Genomic DNA, 22,524 nt, shown 5'->3' on the forward strand with positions numbered 1-22,524 from the left:
TGTATCTTGGCGTGTTTCTCCTTGGATTTATCCTATATGGGACTGTCTGTGCTTCCTGGACTTGATTAACTATTTCCTTTTCCATGTTAGGGAAGTTTTCAAGTATAAGCTCTTCAAATATTGTCTCAGTCCCTTTCTTTTTCTCTTCTTCTTCTGGGACCCCTATAATTCGAATGTTGGTGCGTTTAATATTGTCCCAGAGGTCTTTGATACTGTCCTCAATTCTTTTCACTCTTTTTTCTTTATTCTGCTCTGCAGTAGTTATTTCCAGTATTTTATCTTCCAGGTCACTTATCTCTTCTTCTGCCTCAGTTATTGTGCTCTTGATCCCTCCTAGAGAATTTTTAATTTCACTTATTGTGTTGTTCATCTCTGTTTGTTTGCTCTTCAGTTCTTCTAGGTCCTTGTTAAACGTTTTTTGTATTTTCTCCATTCTGTTTCCAGGATTTTGGATCATCTTTACTCTCATTATTCTGAATTCTTTTTCAGGTAGACTGCCTATTTCCTCTTCATTTGTTAGGTCTTGTGGGTTTTTATCTTGCTCCTTCATCTGCTGTGTGTTTTTCTGTCTTCTCATTTTGCTTATCTTACTGTGTTTGGGGTCTCCTTTTTGCAGGCTGCAGGTTCGTAGTTCCCTTTGTTTTTGGTGTCTGTCCCTAGTGGCTAAGGTTGGTTCAGTGAATTGTGTAGGCTTCCTGGTGGCAGGGACTAGTGCCTGTGTTCTGGTGGATGAGGCTGGATCTTGTCTTTCTGGTGGGCAGGTCCACGTCTGGTGGTGTGTTTTGGGGTGTCTGTGGCCTTATTATGATTTTAGGCAGCCTCTGTGCTAATTGATGGGGTTGTGTTCATGTCTTGCTAGTTGTTTGGCCTAGGGTGTCCTGCACTGTAGCTTACTGGTCGTTGAGTGAATCTGGGTCTTGGTGTTGAGGTGGAGATCTCTGGGAGATTGTCGCCATTAGATATTACATGGAGCTGGGAGGTCTGTTGTGGACTAGTGTCCTGAGCTTGGCTCTCCCACCTCAATGCCACAGCGCTGACACCTGGCTGGAGCACCAAGAACCTGTCCTTCACATGGCTCATAATAAAAGGGAGAAAAACAAGAAATGAAGAAGAAAATAAAATAAAATAAAGTAAAATAAATTAAAGTTATTAAAATAAAAAATAATTAAGAAAATAATTTTTAAGTAATAAAACAAAAAAAAACCGGAGAGACAGAACCCTAGGACAAATGGTAAAAGCAAAGCTATACAGACAAAATCACACACAGAAACATACACATACACACTCACAGAAAGAGAAAAAGGGAAAAAAAAATATGTATCGTTGCTCCCAAAGTCCACCCCCTCAATTTGGGGTGATTCCTTGTTTATTCAGGTATTCCAGACATGCACAGAACATCGAGTTGATTGTGGAGATTTAATCCGCTGCTTCTGAGGCTGCTGGGAGAGATTTCCCTTTCTCTTCTTTGTTCGCACAGCTCTTGGGGTTCACGTTTGGATCTGGACCCGCCTCTGTGTGTAGGTCGCCTGAGGGCGTCTGTTCTTTGCTCAAACAGGCCAGGGTTAAAGGAGTAGCTCATTCTGGGGCTCTGGCTCACTCAGGCCTGGGGGGAGGTAGGGGTACGGATGCAGGGCGAGCCTGCGGCAGCAGAGGCCAGCATGACGTTTCACCAGTCTGAGGCGCGCCGTGTGCTCTCCTGGGGAAGTTGTTCCTGGATCACGGGACCCTGGCAGTGGCGGGCTGCACAGGCTCCCGGGAAAGGACATGTGGATAGTGACCTGTGCTCGCACACAGGCTTCTTGGTGGCGGCAGCGTTAGCGTCCCATGTTTGTCTCTGGGGTCCACGCTGATAGCTGTGGCTCATGCCTGTCTCTGGAGCTCCTTTCAGCGGCGCTGTTAATCCCCTCTCCTTGCGCACCAGGAAACAAAGAGGCAAGAAAAAGTGTCTTATCTCTTCGGCAGGTCCAGACTTTTCCCTGGACTCCCTCCCGGCTAGCCGTGGTGCACTAACCCCCTGCAGGCTGTGTTCACTCCGCCAGCCCCAGTCCTCTCCCTGTGCTCTGACCGAAGCCCGAGCTTCAGCTCTCAGCCCCTGCCCGCCCCGGCAGGTGAGCAGACAAGCCTCTTGGGCTGGTGAGTGCTGGTTCGCCCCGATCCTCCGTGCGGGAATCTCTCCGCTTTGCCCTCCGCACCCGTTGCTGCGCTCTCCTCCGAGGCTCCGAAGCTTCCCGCCTCCGCCACCCGCAGTCTCTGCCCACGAAGGGGCCTCTAGTGTGTGGAAACCTTTCCTCCTTCACAGCTCCATCTCACGGGTTCAGGTCCCGTCCCTATTCTTTTGTCTCTGTTTTTTCTTTTTTCTTTTGCCCTACCCAGGTACGTGGGGAGTTTCTTGCCTTTTGGGAGGTCTGAGGTCTTCTTCCAGCATTCAGTAGGTTTTCTGTAGGAGTTGTTCCACATGTAGATGTATTTCTGATATATTTGTGGGGAGGAAGGTGATCTCCGCGTCTTACTCTTCCGCCATCTTGAAGCTCCCTGTCATGAGAAATATTTTAACTTTTGATAGATTTTGACCAATCTCCTTTCCCACCCCTATAACATCTGACGTCAAAGAGTATGAGTCTATCTGTTTCCTTACAGCCTTGTCAATATGAAATATTATTTGGATTAATTTGCTCTGAGATTCATGCTTTAGGTTCCCTCCCTGATAATTGCCCCCCTCCCCATTCAGCCCTTTTGTTTGTGCGTTGTGGGTAGGGGCTATCAGGCCATCACGAGCATTGCCTGTAGTTCTGGCAGACGTTAATCTCTGCAGTTTTATGGGTAGAAGCCTGGCATAATGGTTTGGGAATCAGAGATATGGCTCTTGGCCTAGCTTGCTACCTTTAATAAGTCCATTTTGTTTCTTTATTTCTCATTTTCCTAGGATATAAATATCAGACGTTTAATGCCTACCTGACATTTTTTATCAGTATCTGAGAATGAATTGGAGAAATAGGGGCTAGAGAGGGGAAGTGATGTACCAAATTGTATGGCTTTTGACAGTCTCTCTGGGCCACAAAATTTTACCTGAGAAAAGTGCATCAGTTGGACTAAATGTCCTCCAGAGTCTGTTTAGATCTTTCAGTCAATGAATCTATGTTTGAAACGATGTGAAAAGAAAGTCCTGTGCTGGTAACCTTAAGGGGTTCCTATTCCACCTAGTGGGTCTCATTGGAGCTTTGAGATGAACAATTTGAAATGGATATAATTTCATTTCCGTCTCTTCTTCTTTGGTAGTAATTGTGATTTTCCTGTAGTAACAACTTCTTGTTCTCCTTCTAGTCCCCTTTCTTACTCTGTTGGTTTGTGGGACTCATAAAACCCTCTTTGAATTGACTGCTTCCAGTTTCCTCATAATTGTACTTTAGCTCATGCAATCAAAGTGATGTTGTATTTTTACTCACAAAATATTAACTCAGAGATCACAAATGTAGAGGCTCATCAAATAACAGGCTGAAAGAGCCTCTATCACTTTGGGGGAGAAAGGAGGATGGGGAACCATTATAGTGATGTCTTGTGTAAGGGGCCAGTTGTGTAGCTCCAGACACAGAACATTTACCCACATCTGTTATTTCTGAAGAGCCAAAGTTGTGCATTTTATATGAAATCCTCCGATTTTTAAATACTTCATAAATATCTAAGACATTGCACAGACCAAACAAACCAAGTCCGTGGGTTGGATTTGACTCTGCTGTAAACCCACGTGTGGTTGAGAACATCTTCTTCCTTTTCTCATTGCTACCACCTTATTGCTTATGAACTTATCTCACGCTGGGTAAAAGTGTTAGGATGTAATTTTAGTTTCTAATATGAGTTTTTAGAAATAAATTACAGTTTCAAACACATCTTGTACCATCTTTCCATAACTGAAATACGAGTGGAAATAAATAAAATGCCTTTTTACGTATAGCATTGTATATAGCATTTTGCCTACTTATGAAGGGAAAACTCCTAATAACACCCTGTAAGAGGTTTCTTTGCTTCTTTTTAAATTCAGTGAAATATATAGCCTCAGTGTGTTTGTCAGTTATTACAAAACTGAGAGTGGATTTATTTTGATCCACATATCCAGGCTGAACTAAACACATTATAAAAAGATAACCAATCCATAGCAGAGCGCAATCCTAAGAACTTGCGTTGCTGGCGGCGACTTATGGAAGATCATTTAGGGATTTTATTTTTCTTGTTCATGCATACATTATTCAAGCTGCACTTAATAGGCATCTTCTATAAACTCAGCACTGCATTGAGTGCTATGAGCACAGCAGGATTGAGAGCAAATCATATTGTGAGTGGGGGTTACAGACAGGTGGAGATAGGTCATCAGGTAATTATAACACTGGGACAGGACAACTCAAGGTGCTCAGGGACTGATAGAAAACACTTCTAACTTGAGCTTGGGGTCAGCAGAGACTTCCAAAGGAAGTGATAGCTAAGTTAAGATCTGAAGACATGGTAGGGATGTGTGAGGCTCAGAGGCTATGGGGGAGGGAGCAGAAGAGCCAACATCCCAGAGGTCTGAGAGGAAGTGGTGAATTGGAGATCTCTAGGAAGCGCTGCATAGCTGGAATTCACAGTGTGGAGGGCGTTGGAGCAGCTGGGGGTGTGGGGAGCTCCATCAAGAGCCCTATTGCGCAGGTCCTTGGCAGTCCTGTTAAGGAGCCATTGAAAGATTTCAAGAAGAGAAGTGACTTGATCAGATAAAGGCGATTTAAAAAAGCCAAGTTGAACAGCATTTCTCCCCCAGCTTTCTTCTTATTACTCTCTTTTGAAACCTCTTTAGTCCAGGTGGTGTTGCTACAAGTGAAGAGTTGTGCAGATATGTCTGTCATATCTGATGTTCTTCTAGTCTTCTTAGCTTCAGGTTTTTCTGCCCCCAACACCTGGGAAGATACAAAGATAAAGGGAAACCACAATCACAGCAAAACACTAGGAATGAAGAGGAGGAAACCAAGACAATGAGAGTGGATAATGCTTACTTTGACAGAAACAGAATCCTCCTGTATCAGGAGTCAGGGGGCCAGGGTTTGAATCCTATGACCACACTTCTGTGTATTATTATAGTTTCCTCAATTGTCAAATGAAGGGTTGGATTTAGATGCTTTTGAAGATGACACTCACTTTGAAATTCTATGAGGACTGTTTGAATTGTGCGTGATGATTCAGTCACCCTGTATTAAGTTAAACAGAGATGTCTTTAATGCACTAAGGTTTTATATATATGTGTGTGTATGTGCTTGTGTATGATGTATATGAAACAAGATGAAGTTTTATTAAAAAGGGAAATATGGGTCAAAGGAGGTAAAATACATTTGAGAAAATGGCAGTCACGCTAATCATGGGTGGATGTTCTCCATAGTCCTCAGGAGTTGCCTTCACGTATGGAAAGGCAGGTTGTATGAGCAGGAGCTATTGTTGGTACCAGTCACAAGTGTACACCTTGAAAAGACACTAACAAAAACCCTCCACAGTCACAACATTTGAGGCTCAAATGTTGAGCCTACCTTGATAAATGCAGGGCCAAATTATCCCTTCCCCGAGTTCCTCTGGTTGGTGGTGGTGGAGACAGAGATACAAATTTCCTAGAAAATTTGACACCATGGTACTAGTTTTCTTTCCCTTTGTCGTTTTCTTGCATGGCTTTTTTTTTTTTTTAACTATAGTGACAGTCTGAAGTTACCTTGCTAATTTAGAAACATAAAATATATCATGTACAACTTACTTGTCTTTTACTTGACTTGTATAGTTATCACAGTGGTTAGTGTTTTATCTTAAGCAACTGTGATACATTGCATGAAATCTAATACTTCTAAGATGTTGCCAGTTTCTGACAAGTAGTGACTTTAAAAAGATGAGACTAATAAAAATTTTAAAAGTTACTATTTTTGTACTGAAGTGACTTCCCTAGTGTAGAAGAGACTTAGAAGGTTCTTACTTTCAGAAAAGTTTGGGAACTGCTCCCCAAACTCATTAAATACCATTTTGCATAAACAGTTTTATTATCATCATCATAGGATTCTGAATACTGAACACTTAAGATGTCACTCTACCTTTTATAGGTATGTTTGTTTTCCTGTCTTGTTTTCGTGTATTTCCAAATATAGAAAAGTCTCCTTCAAATGCTGCCATAGCTGAGGTTATATGAAACAAGAGAGCAGTGAGAGCTCTCAGAGATGGCGTTTGCCAGTCCTGCCTCCATGCAGTTGGAAGGCAATTCCTGAATGAATCCTTAATTGCTTTTTTTAAGTATCTTGTAAAACTCCTGAACATGTACGTGGTGCTAGAGCCGGCCAAATGTTGTGTCATTAGCAGCTGAGCATCATCGGACGTTGAGCAGGAGGGAGCACTGGTGGGAGGGAAGCAATCTGGGACTCGTGTTAGCGACCTTCCCAGAAGTGGCAGAGCTCACTTTGCTGAGTTGAACTTGGGTTCCCGCCTGGGCCACCATGGATCACAGGCCGCATGAAGGAATTCAAGGCTTCGTCCAGGCCTAGGGACAGCTGGCTCAGTTCTGTCCTGGGGAGGTAGAAGTGAAGGTGACGTGACTGCCTGAAGGTGAACTAATTCTGTGAGAAACATGGTGCTCTGGGGCTGTGCACTTTCCACTGAGTTATGCTCTCATTTGTCATTTTTATAGCTTTGACTTTGTTATTCAGTCAAATGAAGTGGTATTATGTTTGAAATTTCAAGTCAGGGGATATTCAAGGGTAGGAATTAACCCCAACCAAGATTCATATTCATTCTTTAGTCTTCACTTCTCTTCCTTCTTTGCTCATAATCTGTTTACAGTATCTCCAGACCTGCTGATTGTATCTGTTTATCAAAGCACTGGTTCTGAGGCAGTATGTATTGCAGACATTTTACATAAAACTTTACTCTTTCACAGATATTAGAAATTTTTGTGGGATTGAAAAGGTCTTATTACCATGACCTTAACATTTTATTCATGTTGCAAATATGAGCTCACAGTTTGGGGGTTTTTGAAATGCAGGAGAAAATCCGCACACATCAAATACCATCAAATTTTCAGAATAAAGAATTCTGTCTTCTAGCCCAAGAGTTTATATTTTTCAGTGGAATCTATCTCACTGGCTGTGTGCATGTGTGTGTGTGTGAGAGAGAGAAACACACACACACAGACAGAGACAGACAGAAGTAGATACTAGGTAAATGAAATGATTGATTGAATGGTTGTTTCTATTGATTTGCTTGTGGAACAGTGAGTAAATTGCAGTGTAACTAAGTGCATAAACAGACACACACACTCACTCCGTAAGTATGTTACCCATTCCTATATAACAAAACCATAACATAGCAGTGATTTTTAAACTTTAGAATACGTAAGGATTGAATAGAAAGCTTTGTGGAAATACAGCATATAAGTTTCATGGGAACAAAAGTGTTGTCTGTGTTTCTCCTGTGCTTAGTGATTGGCACATGGGAGATATTAAGTATTTGTTGGATGATTCTTGGGCCCCACCCCCATCGATTTGGCTTTGGTAGGTTTGGGATAGGACCTGATGCATTGGCATTGATATCAGGCGCCTCAGTTGACTTTGATGTGGGTGGTTGAAGGACCACACTTTGAGAAGCACCTCGTGGCGGGCCTGTGGCTGTGGCTGTGAGGTGGAGGGGGTGGAACCTCCTGTGTCTGCAAAATTGCCCTGCTCTGTGGAGGAGCCTGATAGTGACTGACTGGTGTCTCTCAAGGTCAGGCCCTTAGGCACTGGGAATTGCAGCCATGGCAAGGAATATATTTTCTGATTTTCAACTTATCTTATTTTTGTAAAAGAATATGGGCTTCCCTGGTGGCGCAGTGGTTGAGAATCTGCCTGCTAATGCAGGGGACACGGGTTTGAGCCCTGGTCCGGGAAGATCCCACATGCCGCAGAGCAACTAGGCCCGTGAGCCACAACTACTGAGCCTGGGTGTCTGGGGCCTGTGCTCCACAACAAGAGAGGCCGCAACAGTGAGAGGCCCACACACCGTGATGAAAGTGGCCCCCGCTCACCACAACTAGAGAAAGCCCTCGCACAGAAATGAAGACCCAACACAGCCAAAAATAAATAAATTAATTAATTAAAAAAAAAAAGTAACAAATGTTCAAGTACAATTGGTGTCTTTAAAAAGAAAAAGAATACAATAATAGCTATTCACATAGTTTCATGTAAGGAGAGGTTGTTTAAGTCTAGTCAAACAGAGATAACTATTATGATACAAATGTTTATTCTTCTTCACCAGAAGACATAAGGGGCTTGGTGCCAAACCACATTATCTTTTTTTTTAATTATTGCGTACTTTGTAGTATTCTTACTGACTGTACATGTAACCCACTGTAACAAAGTGTAAAATAGTTCAAATAAAGTAAATTGCCTAACAGCTTTTCAGCCTAGTTTTTACAGCCAGACAAAAAACAACTCTTGTGTTGTCAAGTCTTCCAGGAACCCTCGGCTCCTAAATCGTCTCTTTCCTGCCTAAAGACAGTCCATGGAGCATAACTACCACTATCGCCAGCCCTGTTGCTTGGCAAGATGTGTTTCTGCTGAAGTTATTAGTGAGATGTTTACACTTGAGAAGAACCACATCTCGCATTCATGTACTGCCTACATATGTGTGGATCTTTCCACTGGCAAATCGGAACAAGATTAGCTAGAGCACGGAAAGGCAGCTGGTGGCTCATTTACAGGTTCAGCTGGGAGTAATTGGAGACAAAACTAGGAATCTTTGCAACGAGTAAATTAATCTTAATGCGGGGAAGTAACCATTTAGACGAGAAATGGTTTCAACATTTTTTTTTTTTTTTTTTTTTGCGGTACGCGGGCCTCTCGCTGTTGTGGCCTCTCCGGTTGCGGAGCACAGGCTCCGGACGCGCAGGCTCAGCGGCCATGGCTCACGGGCCCAGCCTCTCCGTGGCATGTGGGATCTTCCTGGACCGGGGCACGAACCCGTGTCCCCTGCATCGGCAGGCGGACTCTCAACCACTGCGCCACCAGGGAAACCCCCAGTTTCAACATTTTTGATTAATGTGTGACATGAGTGCAAATTAGAGGCTGACACAGGGCGTGTCACGTTCCAGAACAGGAAAATAGACCCTTATAATGCAAGGATTTGCACCAATACCTTCATGAAGAGGAATTAGTGGTGAAGGATCACACTGTAGTTATAATGATTCATTATTGTAGCTGCACATTAATTGTGTAAACATCAGTGTACCTTTTATAGTGTTATTTCAGTTCTCTTTAGCCAATCCACTCTAATAAAGAACTTTTCCAGGTATCTCTTTTATTATAAAAGGAATATATCTTTATCATAAACAATTCAAATGATATAGAAAGGTACTCATACAAAATTAAATTGTTTCTATATCCCTCCCCTCATCTATAACCATAGTTTGATGAACAGATTCTTCCTTTTTTTTTTTTCTTTCTATTCAGAGTCAATTCTTGGCTGATTAATTGAATATTAATAATTAAATGAATAATAATTGAATATTAACAGTGGGAAGAGTAACCATGCATTTGTGAAGAATTTAAAATTGCTTTGAACCGTGTAAACTCTATTAGGTTGAACCACTCGAAATTTCTGTGTTAGTTAGGTCAAAGATGTCAAATATTGGCAGTTTCACGTGGTTAAGCTATACTGTTAGAGGAACCTGTTCTCAGAGTGATTTAGCAAGCTGTCAGTGTGGTCCTATGAGGCTGCAACATGGAAATAGCCTCCAGCTGACTGCTCTTTGCCATAGTCAAGTGGTGGATGCACAGGGAGTGATGGCAGAGCGGCTGGCTGAGGCTGTAATTCCAATACCACTTTTCAGGTCTGTGATGGGGAAATTAGGAGGGGAGCAGAGCAGGGGGGATATGCAGTGGGACTGAAGTTCTGTCCATCCTCAAATAGAAAACCTCAGCTACGGAGCAGGTAAAAACAGTAGACTTTGTGGTGGATAGAAAACAAGTTATGTGATATGTATAAAGTATTCCTGACCTTTTGTATTATCTTTCCACATTTGGATAGCATGTGGTGAACAAAAAACATGTCTCTAAATCCTTCATGTGATTTTAGCTAAGTTAAGTTTATTCGACATCACATGTGTTTTAACCTTGTGTTTTGGATTAGCTGTGACCTCTTTCCCCATAACAAAGAGTTGACTCTTTTGTATGTATGTATGTAAAAGTATAAAAAGTAAAAATGGAGTCAAAGATACAATTCCATTTTTTAACCTGATTCTCTTACCTTTTCATTTATTAGTTTATGGTTGTGTGTGTGTGTGTGTGTGTGTGTGTGTGTGTGTGTGTGTGTTTATCAGGTCAGATCTCATTTAGGGGAAGGTCCAGAACTGTGTAGCACTACAGCATTTCTCCTAGTATGTAGCCACAGTGGGCAACATACCTTCTTGAACCATGCATAAGTTAACCTGGAGCTTCGTATTAGTTTTCAGGGCAGGCACGAGTGCCTTTCTCTGTCTAGATCACCTCCTCATCACAGACACAGTTAAACAAGCACTTTTGTCTTTCTCTGTGTATTTTGTTGTTGTTGTTCACCCTTGTATTTCCCATTCAGAATATTTTCACTATGAAAATATTCAGAATCCACTAGCAAGTAAGTGAGAAGTAGAACTTATTGAAATAAGGAAAAAGATACATTTGGAGTTTGGTATTAACATATACACACTACTATATATTATATTGATAGATAAACAACAAGGACCTACTGTATAGCACAGGAAGCTATACTCAATATCTTGTAATAACTTATAATGGAAAAGAATATGAAAAAGAATGTATAACACACACATATATGTATAACTGAATCACTTCACTGTACACTTGAAACTAACACAACATCGTAAATTAACTATACTTCAATTTAAAAAAGAAAGTATACTATTATTTCTAGTATAAAGTGAATTTCAGCAGCCTTAGAGCTATCTAGCTGTGGACTTCAAGGAAAGGTTTATGTCTGTTGTGGTTGTAGCTTGAAATACAGTTGGCTTCTTGGGTTTAATAGGTAGTAATCTTTGTCTTCTAGAAAAATCAAGTAGCAGCCCCTCAGCAGCCCCTTTTACCCCACTGAAAAAGAAAACATAAAAATGATGAGAGGAAAACGTGAATGCACTAGTTCTTCCCAGAGGCTAAAGGGAGAGTGAGCAAGGATGGGTTGTGATTACTTGTGATCTCTCCTTTCCTGGTAGTAGGATGTCAAATAATGACCTATAAGACTGTTGGAAATAGTAAAGAAGGGTTTTATTTTAATCATGATGCGATTAGCATTTAGAAGAAATTTAACTCTTCCACCTCAGAGTGGAAACCTAGGATGTTTATTCTGAAAGTGGGAGATCAGGGTTTCTATATGCCTTCAGACAGTGGGTGTCTGAATCCTGCTACTGCACTAAGGGAGGACTCCCTTTGTCTGCCTGTCCTACTGGGACTTTGTCAAAGGCAGTTATCTTTATGAGCAAGTGTTTTTCTGTTTCTGTATTTCGACATCACAGCCCCAGAATTATTGTTAGCATTTTTACCCTCACCCTTAATTACAATTCTTTTATGTCGTGTACGTTTGTACCTTTTCAAGCCTCACTGGTGAAATGAATTTAAAATGTTTGCCATATGTTTGCTTAAAACTTGTGGGGAAACGAAGCGTGCTAGAATTACTAACGCCAGTGTTACAGGATTTGTTTTGTATGTAAACGATGAGAAAATAACGTGGTATATTTGAGATATTATTAGGATGACATGGAGTAGTATTTTGACAGTGCTTGTCTTGAAAAGGGAGACATACTGGCTCTAGGACTTGTAGGTGTTAATCGCTGGACCGACTTGGCAGCCCAGGAGACTCACTTGCCTTGGTAACAGCAGGAGTGATAGTATCTCGCACCTGGCTTGGAGCAGCGGCTGTTGCCTTGGCAGCCTCCAAGTTAGTCAGGTCTGTCACCTACCCTTATGTTGGTAGATATTGTGGTTGGTTTTCTGTCCTTCAATGTCATTTTTCTGCCATCAGCTTTGAAATTAGTGGCTTTAGCCTTTTCCAAATACAAATTTGTTATGTTAATCTCAAAAGAAAAAGCGCTTATTTTCAAATACAGTTCTTGGTAGTTATTTGACTGATAGTGTGGTTTTAGCAGTGTATGTAAATATAGTTAGAAATCTAAAATCTGTAATAATTGAGAGTTAATAGAACGAAATGTGGAGGCTTTGAGTCGTCATGTAGAAATGGTCAAAAATGTAATGTAGGGCTTCCCTGGTGGCGCAGTGGTTGAGAGTCCGCCTGCCGATGCAGGGGACATGGGTTCGTGACCCGGTCTGGGAAGATCCCACATGCTGCGGAGCGGCTGGGCCCGTGAGCCATGGCTGCCGAGCCTGCGCGTCTGGAGCCTGTGCTGCGCAATGGGAGAGGCCACAACAGCGAGAGGCCCACGTACCACACACACACACACACACACAGAAAATGTGATGTAAAAAATGACATGACTTTTTTGCTATAATATTGGTCATCATCAGGAAGATGTATTTTTTCCCCTGGATAAATAATGGCAGAGAATTGATTTTACTGAAATTGTAGGGAAAACACAATGGGAAATGATGGATGTGAAGATGTTACTTTGAGAAACAGTTTAGGTCTAAATGGTAAGAGAGGAAAGGCGGCAATGGGAGAAAAGTAAAAAAAAAAAAATAAAAAGCAACAACAAACGATTCTCTGGGGATGGGATATTCAATGAATTGTAAGCTTCAGTACCTTTTTGGAGTTGTTGCTGATAAGTATCATCACTGAATTTGACAAACTGAAGGGATAACTTGAAAAATGAAATCAGACAGGATTACAAAAGATACTATATCTTTCCAAAACTTGCCTCACAAAGCTAGGTTCCTTTCATAAACATAATATTCATTAGGTCCTTTATTCATTTCATTTATGCATATTCGTGCACAGGCTAGGTGTGAAGTACTGTACCTGACCATCACTTCCAAATACCCTGTTGTGGTTTGCAATCTTGATCTTTGAGGATGAGTCTGCCTCAGAAGACTAGCGTAGGTCCAAGTGTCCCTTTTAAAACTTGAGCACATGTGCAGTTGGTTCCCCAACGGATTAATGATTAATGCCTGGGGATTAGCTATGTAATAAAGCTTTACTTGTTTGAGGCTGACGGTTGAATAATGAAAATATTAAATATTTGAATAATTAAAAGAAGGAAGATTGTAAATTATTGGAATTAACGGTACTAAACTCTATCGTACGTCTATGTAGTGGTTGTTTCTTCGAAGTTTGTGTGCTGTGATTTTATTGTTATTGTTATTTTTAGTAATTATTTTCTCATGAGTGCTAATTTACAAAGCTCAGATAAAATAAATTTGTAGATATTTTTACTATAAGGTTTTTAGTGTGTAAAACTAACTTGCCCACGGCAGATATATGTGAGGCGGAAGAGAGGGCCTCCCCGTGATAGTTAGCTTAGACCTCTCTGGCTTTGGACGACACGCTGATGCTGCTGATTCAGTTTCAGAGGAAACACACTTCTTGTTGTCTTCTGGTGTTGGAACCAGCCACACCAAGTATTCTCAGTCTGAATGGCCTTCTCTGGATCAATTAAGTGTTTGTTGAAGTTCATCTTTGGATTAAAGATATATTATATTGTCCTGAAATAGGTTTACCTGGTGAAGACAGTGGAAATTCATAGCAATAATAACTCTAAAAACAGGAGCTCACATTAATTGGGGTCATATGAGAATGTAACAGTCTACAGGCTTTGTCTTTGCCTTCTCTGGGGACTGCCCAGTATAGCCTCTTTACATGATTATTCCATATCTAAAATACCATTTTATTTCAGTAAAATATTAAACAATCTAAACTTGCTTTTTCTTTGAGTATGTTAAAACATAGATATATCTTTTTACTTTTTAAAATAGACTTAAGTTTTTAGAGCAGTTTTAAGGTTCACAGCAAAATGGAGTGGAAAGTACAGAGAGTTTTCATATACTCCCTTCCCTACCCTCCACCCCAATCCTCCTCTACTATCAACATGTGTCATCAGAGTGGTACATCTGTTACAAGCGATGATCCTACCTTGACACGTGATTATCACCCAAAGTCCAGAGTTTACAGCAGGGTTCATGCTTTGTGTTATAAATCTCTTTTTAAAGAGGTGGTCTTGCAGTATTATTATCAAGAGTTCGAGGTTTGTCCAGGGCCACCTGTGCTTTTAACTAGGTTCTCAATAAATATTTGATGAATAAATGAGCAGTTACAAGTTCCTGACAGAACACACACACAAAAATGTGTTTTGTGTTTCTTTTTTCTCTTCAGGTTGTATACCAAAAACCAAAATCGAAGACACGGTGCTACTAAAATAATTAACAATGATAGAGGAAGCTTCTGTTCTTTGAGTATTCTACCTGAATGGCCATTGGTGTAGGCCAAAAGAAAAAAAATATAAAAAGATATATCATATGAACACTAATCAGAGTCAAGCTGGAGTGGCTGTGTTAATATCAGACAAAACACTTCAGAGTAAAGAAAATTACCAGGGACAAAGAGATGCATTATTATCTTGGTAAAAGGGGCCAATTCACAAAGAAAACATAACAATCTTAAATGTATATATAGTAAACTACAGAGCTTCAAAGCACACAAAGCAAAAACTGGCAGAACTCAAATAAGAAATTGACAGATTGCCAGTTGCAGTTGGGGGTGTCAACGTCCCTCTCTCAGTCATTGATAGAACCACTATTCAGAAAAATCAGCAAATACATACTGTAGAAGAATTCAATGATACCAGCAACCAACAGGCTCTAATCGACACTTATAGAACTCTCCATCCAATATCAACAGAATATATCTTTCATACATATGGAGATAAACCATATGCTAGGTAACTAAACAAACCCAAATTTAAAACAATTGAAATCAAACCAAGTATGTTCTCTGACCATAATGGAATCTAACTAAAGATTAATAACAAATAACAGGTGAATTAATTTGAGGTAACTTAATCTAAATGAAAACCTTGTTCCTCTGCCCTTGATTCTGAATTGTTATTGGCTTGGAAAATAGGTATATTTCATCTGATGATGTACCAAAATGATAATGAAACAAATCAGTTGCTTGTTACCCATGATAAATTGTCTCTATGTCCACTTTATTTTACAGCTTCTCTGTTAAAAGGACTGAAACATGCTAACATAGTGCTGCTTCATGACATCATCCACACCAAGGAGACGCTGACACTTGTGTTTGAATATGTGGTAAGTAAAATGAGAATTCAGGTTTTATAAATATGAATAAAATTCTTATAGTATTATCATAGAGTTTTGTCTTAGTTAGCTGTACTGAAGTGAGTATTTTATCTGAGTACACGAGACTTGTAATTTTGCATCATTTTGAATGATAATGTATCTTAAAGAAAAATCCAGAAAAAATGTTCAGTTGAATTTTCATCAGGTATATTGTCTATAACCTATGTGTTACTAGTATACACTGTAATTTTTAGGTTTATCAAATAGGATTAAACAACATGATGGTGATCACTCCATCAAGGAAGTTCACAGACAACAAAAATTTTTTTTCTTTGGATTTATAACTTGGTTTCTCAAAAGCATCCTTATTTGGATGATTTTTGGGGAGAAAAGCCTGATACTTACAATTTAGACTGCATAGTTTTTCCCCTCGGTTAGTATTTCAGCTATTAATTAAAACTTCCAATTTGCGTAGCACACAATGTAATGATCTTATTGTGTTGAGACTTAGACTTGAACTCATAATTAATCTTTCTCCGTTTCTCTTAGAAAAACATATGGTATTTGTGTAGCACCACTTCAGCATTTAACTGTGGAACCATGAAATGTAACCATGATAATTAACATCCCAATTTTCACAGATGGATCTGAGAACATGTAATTTACAAGATACAAATGACATTGGTAGAGACCTTTATTGAGAAGAATAGCTGTTGGTATTGTGAATGTATTAAGATCCCATTTTGTAATTACCACCCTACTTTTTAAAACATTTGAAATAGTGTCCATTTTTCCTTAAAAATATATAATAGAATGAATATTTACAACATTTTTATCTTGCTAATGTCTGCCTATGTCTGTTTGTCATTTGAAAATTGTTGTCTTATGAAGAAGCCATTCATCTTGTCTATTTACATATAAATGATAGATACATTTGAATAATATGGTAATGTGGCCACAAGGACAGCTAGAGCCAAGCAGTTGCATATATCACATGCTACCAAGAATGGATGCAGATTCACACATCAATGCAAATATAATTTCTTTTGTTTAACTGATGATATGGGGGTCAATAATGTATTCAGCTGATTTAGAATTGGAATTTTTGTTTCGTATTTTGTAGTATGTCTAGTTGCAATATTTCAGTTAAATCCAGATTTTTCTTAGTATACTTGACTAACTTTTCCACAAAACATGACAAAAGAGATTTCAAAAATATACTTGTTCCCTCCCTCGAAACTGGTTAATTAAATTGAGAGGAAGAAAAATTAGTTTGGCCCCTAAAATCAGTAACATTGATAGAGAAATGAACAAAAGTAATGTGAAAATGTGTCTTTCAAATCTTAAAAGAAAATTAAATATATTTGTGAAGCTAAAAGTGTGCATATCAGAGCAGATGTCATTTGATCATTTTATATTCTGTGGAAGTTACCACATAAAAGGAAAGAAATTCACTGTCCTGCAGTATTTGTCAACTGATTAAGACTGACTTTTAAAATTATTCTTCTTTGTGTGAGTGAAATTCCCCTTGGTCCCAATTCTTCTGGAGACATCCCAGGTCCTCTTCAATAAACCACAAAATAGGGTGCATATATGCAGTACTCTGTGGGCATTTCATGCCTAACTTCTCTGGGGGAGCTAAACAGGTAGTTTAACCTGTTCTCTTTTAGAGAATGAGGCACACTGGTGTCATTCATGACTTATGATTGCCCTGCCTTGCCTCTTCTTCCTTTCTCCACTCCACCTTTATTTCTTTACTTTTCCAGTATTTCTTTGCCTTTCTCATCCCCGCCTTTGTCTTTTTCTATTTACTTCATCTCCTATCCTTTTGCTCTCCTTAGTGAAGTGCTTTTTGTTGCTACCACTTGTTTGTTTGGCTTTTTTTTTTTTTTTTTTTTTGCAGTACGTGGGCCTCTCACTGCTGTGGCCTCTCCCGTTGCAGAGCACAGGCTCCGGACGCGCAGGCTCAGCGGCCACGGTTCACAGGCCCAGCCGCTCCGCGGCATGTGGGATCTTCCCAGACCGGGGCATGAACCCGTGTCCCTTGCATCAGCAGGCGGACTCTCAACCACTGCGCCACCAGGGAAGCCCCTGTTTGGCTTATTTTAAGTAAAATGGTCCAGTGAGTCTCTGAAATCAGAGTTGGGGAGGCGGGAGCAGGGGAGCTCTATGCTGTAGAAATTCCTTTCAGAGTCTTCCCAGTTAGAGTGGGGAAGGTGTAGACTCCCTGACAGTATTAACCTGCCTCTGTGGCTATTGCCCAGTACAAAAATAACTTCCCTGAATATTTCCTAAAGTTTCTCTTTTCTTACACTGCTTTTTCATTGCTTGCCTTTTTTCCCCCCACATATGCCAATATCTCAAGGAAAATTAAGATTCTTACATACTTTAATGGATTAATTTAATCAGATTGTTTTCCTCACAGTATCTAGCAGAAATAAATTCTACTCTTTTCTTGCATGTTTCACAGCAGTGGGAAGGTGATAGAAGTTTCAAAGCATGACATGCCATGGGAATTAGAGCAGATCTAGTGGAGGGGCACAGGGTAGGAAACAGGAGGGCACTTGTGGATTTGAGATGATGAGTGAGGGATCAGAAAGGGAGCTGAAATAATGTTTAAGACAAGTATGACCACAATACTAAAAACCAACAACTAAAATGTATTGAGTTTTATGCTGGGCACTGTGCTGGGGGTGTTGCATTCATTTTCACTTTTGATGTTCTCAGCAGTCTTATGGATCTGTGACTGTCACCACCCTACAAAGGAGAAACCTAAGGATTTGGGAGATGAAATGCTTTTTAGGGTCTTGTGGCATGAAAGATAGACTCAGATTCATCTTACTTTGAATCCTAATTGCAATATTGTGTCTCCTGTTTATGTTCAGCTTTACTTAGGTTGAGCTTTTGGTCAGAAGGGGGAAAGGAAACTTTCTTTTTTCTTTCCACAACCTTCCCTATTCTGCACTTAAGATGTAACTGTATTTAAATCCTAAATACAGTTAAACTGCTCTATAGGTTGAATAAGTTTTGTAGACTGGTTGAAAACCCAGCCACTTAAAATTTTATTTTAATTATGAAATGTTTTAAGTTTCCATAAAGGAAACTTGTAAGTTAGAGTGTTGCCCCATTTATTTAACTGGGATCTACTTAAATACACACACACACACACACACACACACAAACACACACAGAATCTTGTTATTTAGCAAGCCCTAAAATCAGTATCAAACATTTTAATCTACAGTTTCCCAAACTTAATGATGATATTGCCATATTTAAAAATTGTTAACGTCAAAGTTATTTTCTAAAAAATATTGATTTTGTAGTTCCATGTAATTAACAGCATATTTTTTGAGGGAGGGGACTGAGTATGTTAAACAGTATAGGAAAATTCATACCTCATACTCATGAAAACCCTAGATATGCAGGAAAAGTAACATAATTTAAGATACATTAGGTACTATTGAATTTTTCCTTTGGACGTTAGAATTAATTAAGTATTCAAGCATTTTTTGAGGTACCTATGTAATTTGGGTTCCACAATGTAAGAGATTCTTATTTATGATAGTGTATACACTGTATAAATATATTTCTGTTTTTTTGCTTTAAAAGAGAACTCTAAGCCTGGCTGCTTTATATTATTGCCATGAATGACATTTTAGATTACATAAAAGCCTTCTGAGGGCCAGAATAATGAAATAAGTGATGAGAAGTTATTGATGTGAAAGAATATTCGAGGAAATGACTTTGGAGGTCACTATTAAAGTGATTCAGTGTATAATAGGATATTGTTTGTGTAGGCTATCTCTTAAGTACTGGGTAAAACTCCTGAAACATCTGAAATTTAGTTTCTTACACACTTTCAAAATGTGTAGATATAGTGGTCTGCAAGCTGCAAGGCTGACACACACTGGGAAATGTGCCCCCAAGCTGCTCATGGCTCATTGGTGTAACCTTCGGGCCCTCGTGATGGGTGCTCTTTTGGGTACTTCCCTTCTCCAGTTGTTGTCAAATGTGAAGGAGTATCTTTATCCAAGCAGTGGCTCTATTAGCTTGAAAAGGTATGTGGTTTCATAATGGTCTAAAATATTATTATAGCCATCTTTTTTTCCTGCCTGGGTTTGAGACATGGAAGAGAAATATAAAAAATGTGAAAACGCTAGCAAAATTTTTTTCTACTTAAACAAAAAGTTAAGCAATTTAGTTTTTATTTTTTGCCAAAGACTAATAAGTGCCACATTACCCTGCTTAACACCATGCTGAAATATCTAAAACAGATTCTGTAAGTGGAAATAAGAATATTAATAGTAAACATGATTATGTAAATATATATTACATTAGTTAAAGTGCATAACCATTCTGTTCTGTTTTAAATTGCATGAGAGCAAAGTGTGTATAGCAGCATTTTTCATTACATATTTAATAATACATTACATTTTTCATTACATATTTAAATATGTAATTACATATTTAATAACATATAAATATAAGAAGAAAAGCAACAAACTTATAACTGATCATGATTATTTGGAGCAATAATTTTATTTCTTCTACTGTGAAATATTCCAAGCTAATGTGCACCGTTATGTAATACAAAAATCTATATTCCACATGAAAAAAAACTGTGTCACCAAAAGTCATATGAAGGGATTTATGAATCACCAAAAATCACATAAGGTATTTTTCTTCTTTTTTTTCACATAATACGTTTTTATAGTGTTTTACATTCTACAGAGCACTCTCTCATAAATGCTATTCCATTAGATTCCATCTTTAGCCCTATGAAGTACATAAGGCAAGTGTTTTTGTTATCCAGTTTCTTTATACTTGATGAGGAAAAAGAATGCTTAGAGAAATTAAGATTTACTAAATCATTTGGTTAAGTTAAAAAGGTAAAGATAAGACTTTAGCCCAAGTCTGCTGTGCCTAAAATTCCTCATTACTCCATTTCACTCTGCAGCCTGCTGGTGTTAACCATCTTCATAGTTTTATTTGATGGCCTGAGGTATGTGTGATGCTGGATATGGGACTGGCAGCTGAAAGTTATGTTCTGTCTTTTCACCGTGCCACACAATTTACCTAATTATTTGGTTTCTATGCCTCATACATTTTGATTTCTAAATCTACAAAGAATGCTTTAATTTGCATGATTTTATACCACATCTGTTCTCAAAAACTGTAGCTCTCCATCAGTATTCTGGTTTCCAGATTAAAGTATCCTGAGGCAATTGAAAAGTTTTCTGCTTTCCTATGAGATATGATATATGTGCACATGTGCATGCACGTACAACTTTAAATGACAGTGATCAGGGAAGGCCTCGCTGAGAAGGTGTTTAGGTAACAATCTGAGGGAGGTGTAGCAGGAAGACATATATTCAAGGCAAGAACATTCCAGATAGAAGACTTATGTGAGGAGCAGCGGGGCTCCTGTGCTGGAATGGAGCAGGCAAGGAGGACAGGAGGAGGAGACAAAATCCAAGACACAATGGGGTCCAGATTGTGTCGGGCCTTGTAAAGTTTTATTTTGATGAACTTTTCTTTTGCTCAGAATGAGATGGGAAACCACTAAAGGATGCTGAACAGAGAAATGATCTGATCTGGCTTATATTTTAATTGAATCTCTCTGGCTGCTTTCTCAAGAATAGATTGAAGATGGGCAAGTTCTGAAACAGAGACCAGTTAGGAGGCTGTCACAGCTATCTAAGCGTGGGATGATGTCAGCAGTGGAGGTTGTGAGAAGTGGTTGGATTCTAGATGTATTTCTAAGGTTGAGCTGATAGCATTTGATGTGGCATTTGAGAAATGAAGGAGAGTCAGGGATGATCCCAAGTTGTTTTGGCTGAAACAACTGTAACAGTGGAGCTGCTGTGAGGAGAGATGAAGCAGACTGCAGGAAGATGCAACTCAGCCTTGAAGGGGTTAACTTTGAGATGCCTATTATATATGCAAGTGAAGATGTCACAAGGCAGTTAGACATATGGGTCTGGGATTTAGGAGAGAGGTCCAACGTAGAGATTTGGAAGTTGTCTGGGTCATAGATAATATTTAACAAGGGGATTAGATGAGATCACCAGGTGTGGTCATTGTTACCTTGGTGGCGCTAAATGAACCATGCCTTTGGATATTCACACCCTTGTGTAGTCCCTGCCCCTTAATTAAGGCTGGGCTTGTGACTTGCTCTAACCAATAAAAGAGCATGGTGGAAGGAACACTCTGCCAGTTGTGGTCCTGACAGCTTCTGTTTTGCACTCTTGAGCATCCTGATCAGCCATGTTAGAATTCCAGTTGTCCTGCTGGAGAGACCATGGGGAGAGGCCCTGGATTACATGGAGGAGAACTGAGAACCCAGAAGACAGTGTGAAGTTAGTTAGGCCTGAGACATAGGACCCCAGCCAAGCCATTTGCCCCTCCAGGCTAGTGCCAGACATGTGACTGAAGAAGGCTTCTTGGGTGGGGGTAAGGGGCAGATTCCAGTCTCACAGATGTCACATGGAGCCAAGATGGATTGTCCTCTGCTATGCCTTTTCTGAATTTTCGACCCAAGAATTGTCAGAGATAATATAACGGTGGTTGTTTCAAGCCACGAAGTTTTGGGTTAGTTTCTTGTCCAGCAATCAATAATTAAAACACTGTATGAGCAAATGGACATAGAAATGGAAGAGAGTTTCATGGACTGAACACTGGGACACTTCAACATTCAGCATAACATTAAGGCACTGTAAAGTGATGAGGAACACCAACAGAGGATACTGAGAAGGAAGTACCTGTAAGAAAGGAGATTATTTATGAAACCAGATAAAACTATTTCACCTGAGACTCTGAGCTAGATAGACTGGGGTTTCACAAGAGCAGAGGCTGCCTCTCCAATGCCTAGCAGAGTGTCTGGCACATAGTAGGTGCTTAGCCAGTAAGTTTTATATGAGTGAATGAGTGACATTTGAAGCAGGAAGGGCAAGAGACTCTTAATAGTTTTACTACTTATTGCGAACAACCTAGGGAAAGCAGAACTACTTAATTCATATTTAACCTTTTTTTCTTTATTTTTCTATTTATCTATATTCCATCTTTAGCTCCTATTTTGTAGTCTTTATTTTTTCTCTCAAAACAATTCTCTTCCAAGCAGAAGATGTAGAGCAAATCTTACTCCATAACGGGTAGAGCAGACCGCAGACAATGGGATAGTCAGAAACCACCTAGTTGTGTCAAAGGAATTAAAGTGCCTGGCTGCTCTGAAAAATGTACCAGTCAGAGTTCTCTATTT

General features: G+C 39.6%; 1 protein-coding gene across 5 annotated transcripts in view; it reads left to right on the top strand.

Annotated features, from left to right (window-relative positions):
- CDK14 (cyclin dependent kinase 14) overlaps positions 1 to 22,524 on the top strand; it is a 704,276-nt gene that overhangs the window by 361,718 nt on the left and 320,034 nt on the right. For all 5 annotated transcript variants that reach the window (XM_027102392.1, XM_027102393.1, XM_027102395.1 and 2 more), the window contains one exon: positions 15,178 to 15,272. In XM_027102392.1, coding sequence (XP_026958193.1) covers positions 15,178 to 15,272 — 95 coding nt within the window. The remainder of the gene's footprint in view (positions 1 to 15,177; positions 15,273 to 22,524) is intronic.

The sequence above is a fragment of the Aethalodelphis obliquidens genome, unplaced genomic scaffold (genome assembly GCF_003676395.1).
Source record: "Aethalodelphis obliquidens isolate GAN/ISIS:26980383/991018 unplaced genomic scaffold, ASM367639v1 scaffold5, whole genome shotgun sequence".
NCBI lineage: Eukaryota > Metazoa > Chordata > Mammalia > Artiodactyla > Delphinidae > Aethalodelphis > Aethalodelphis obliquidens.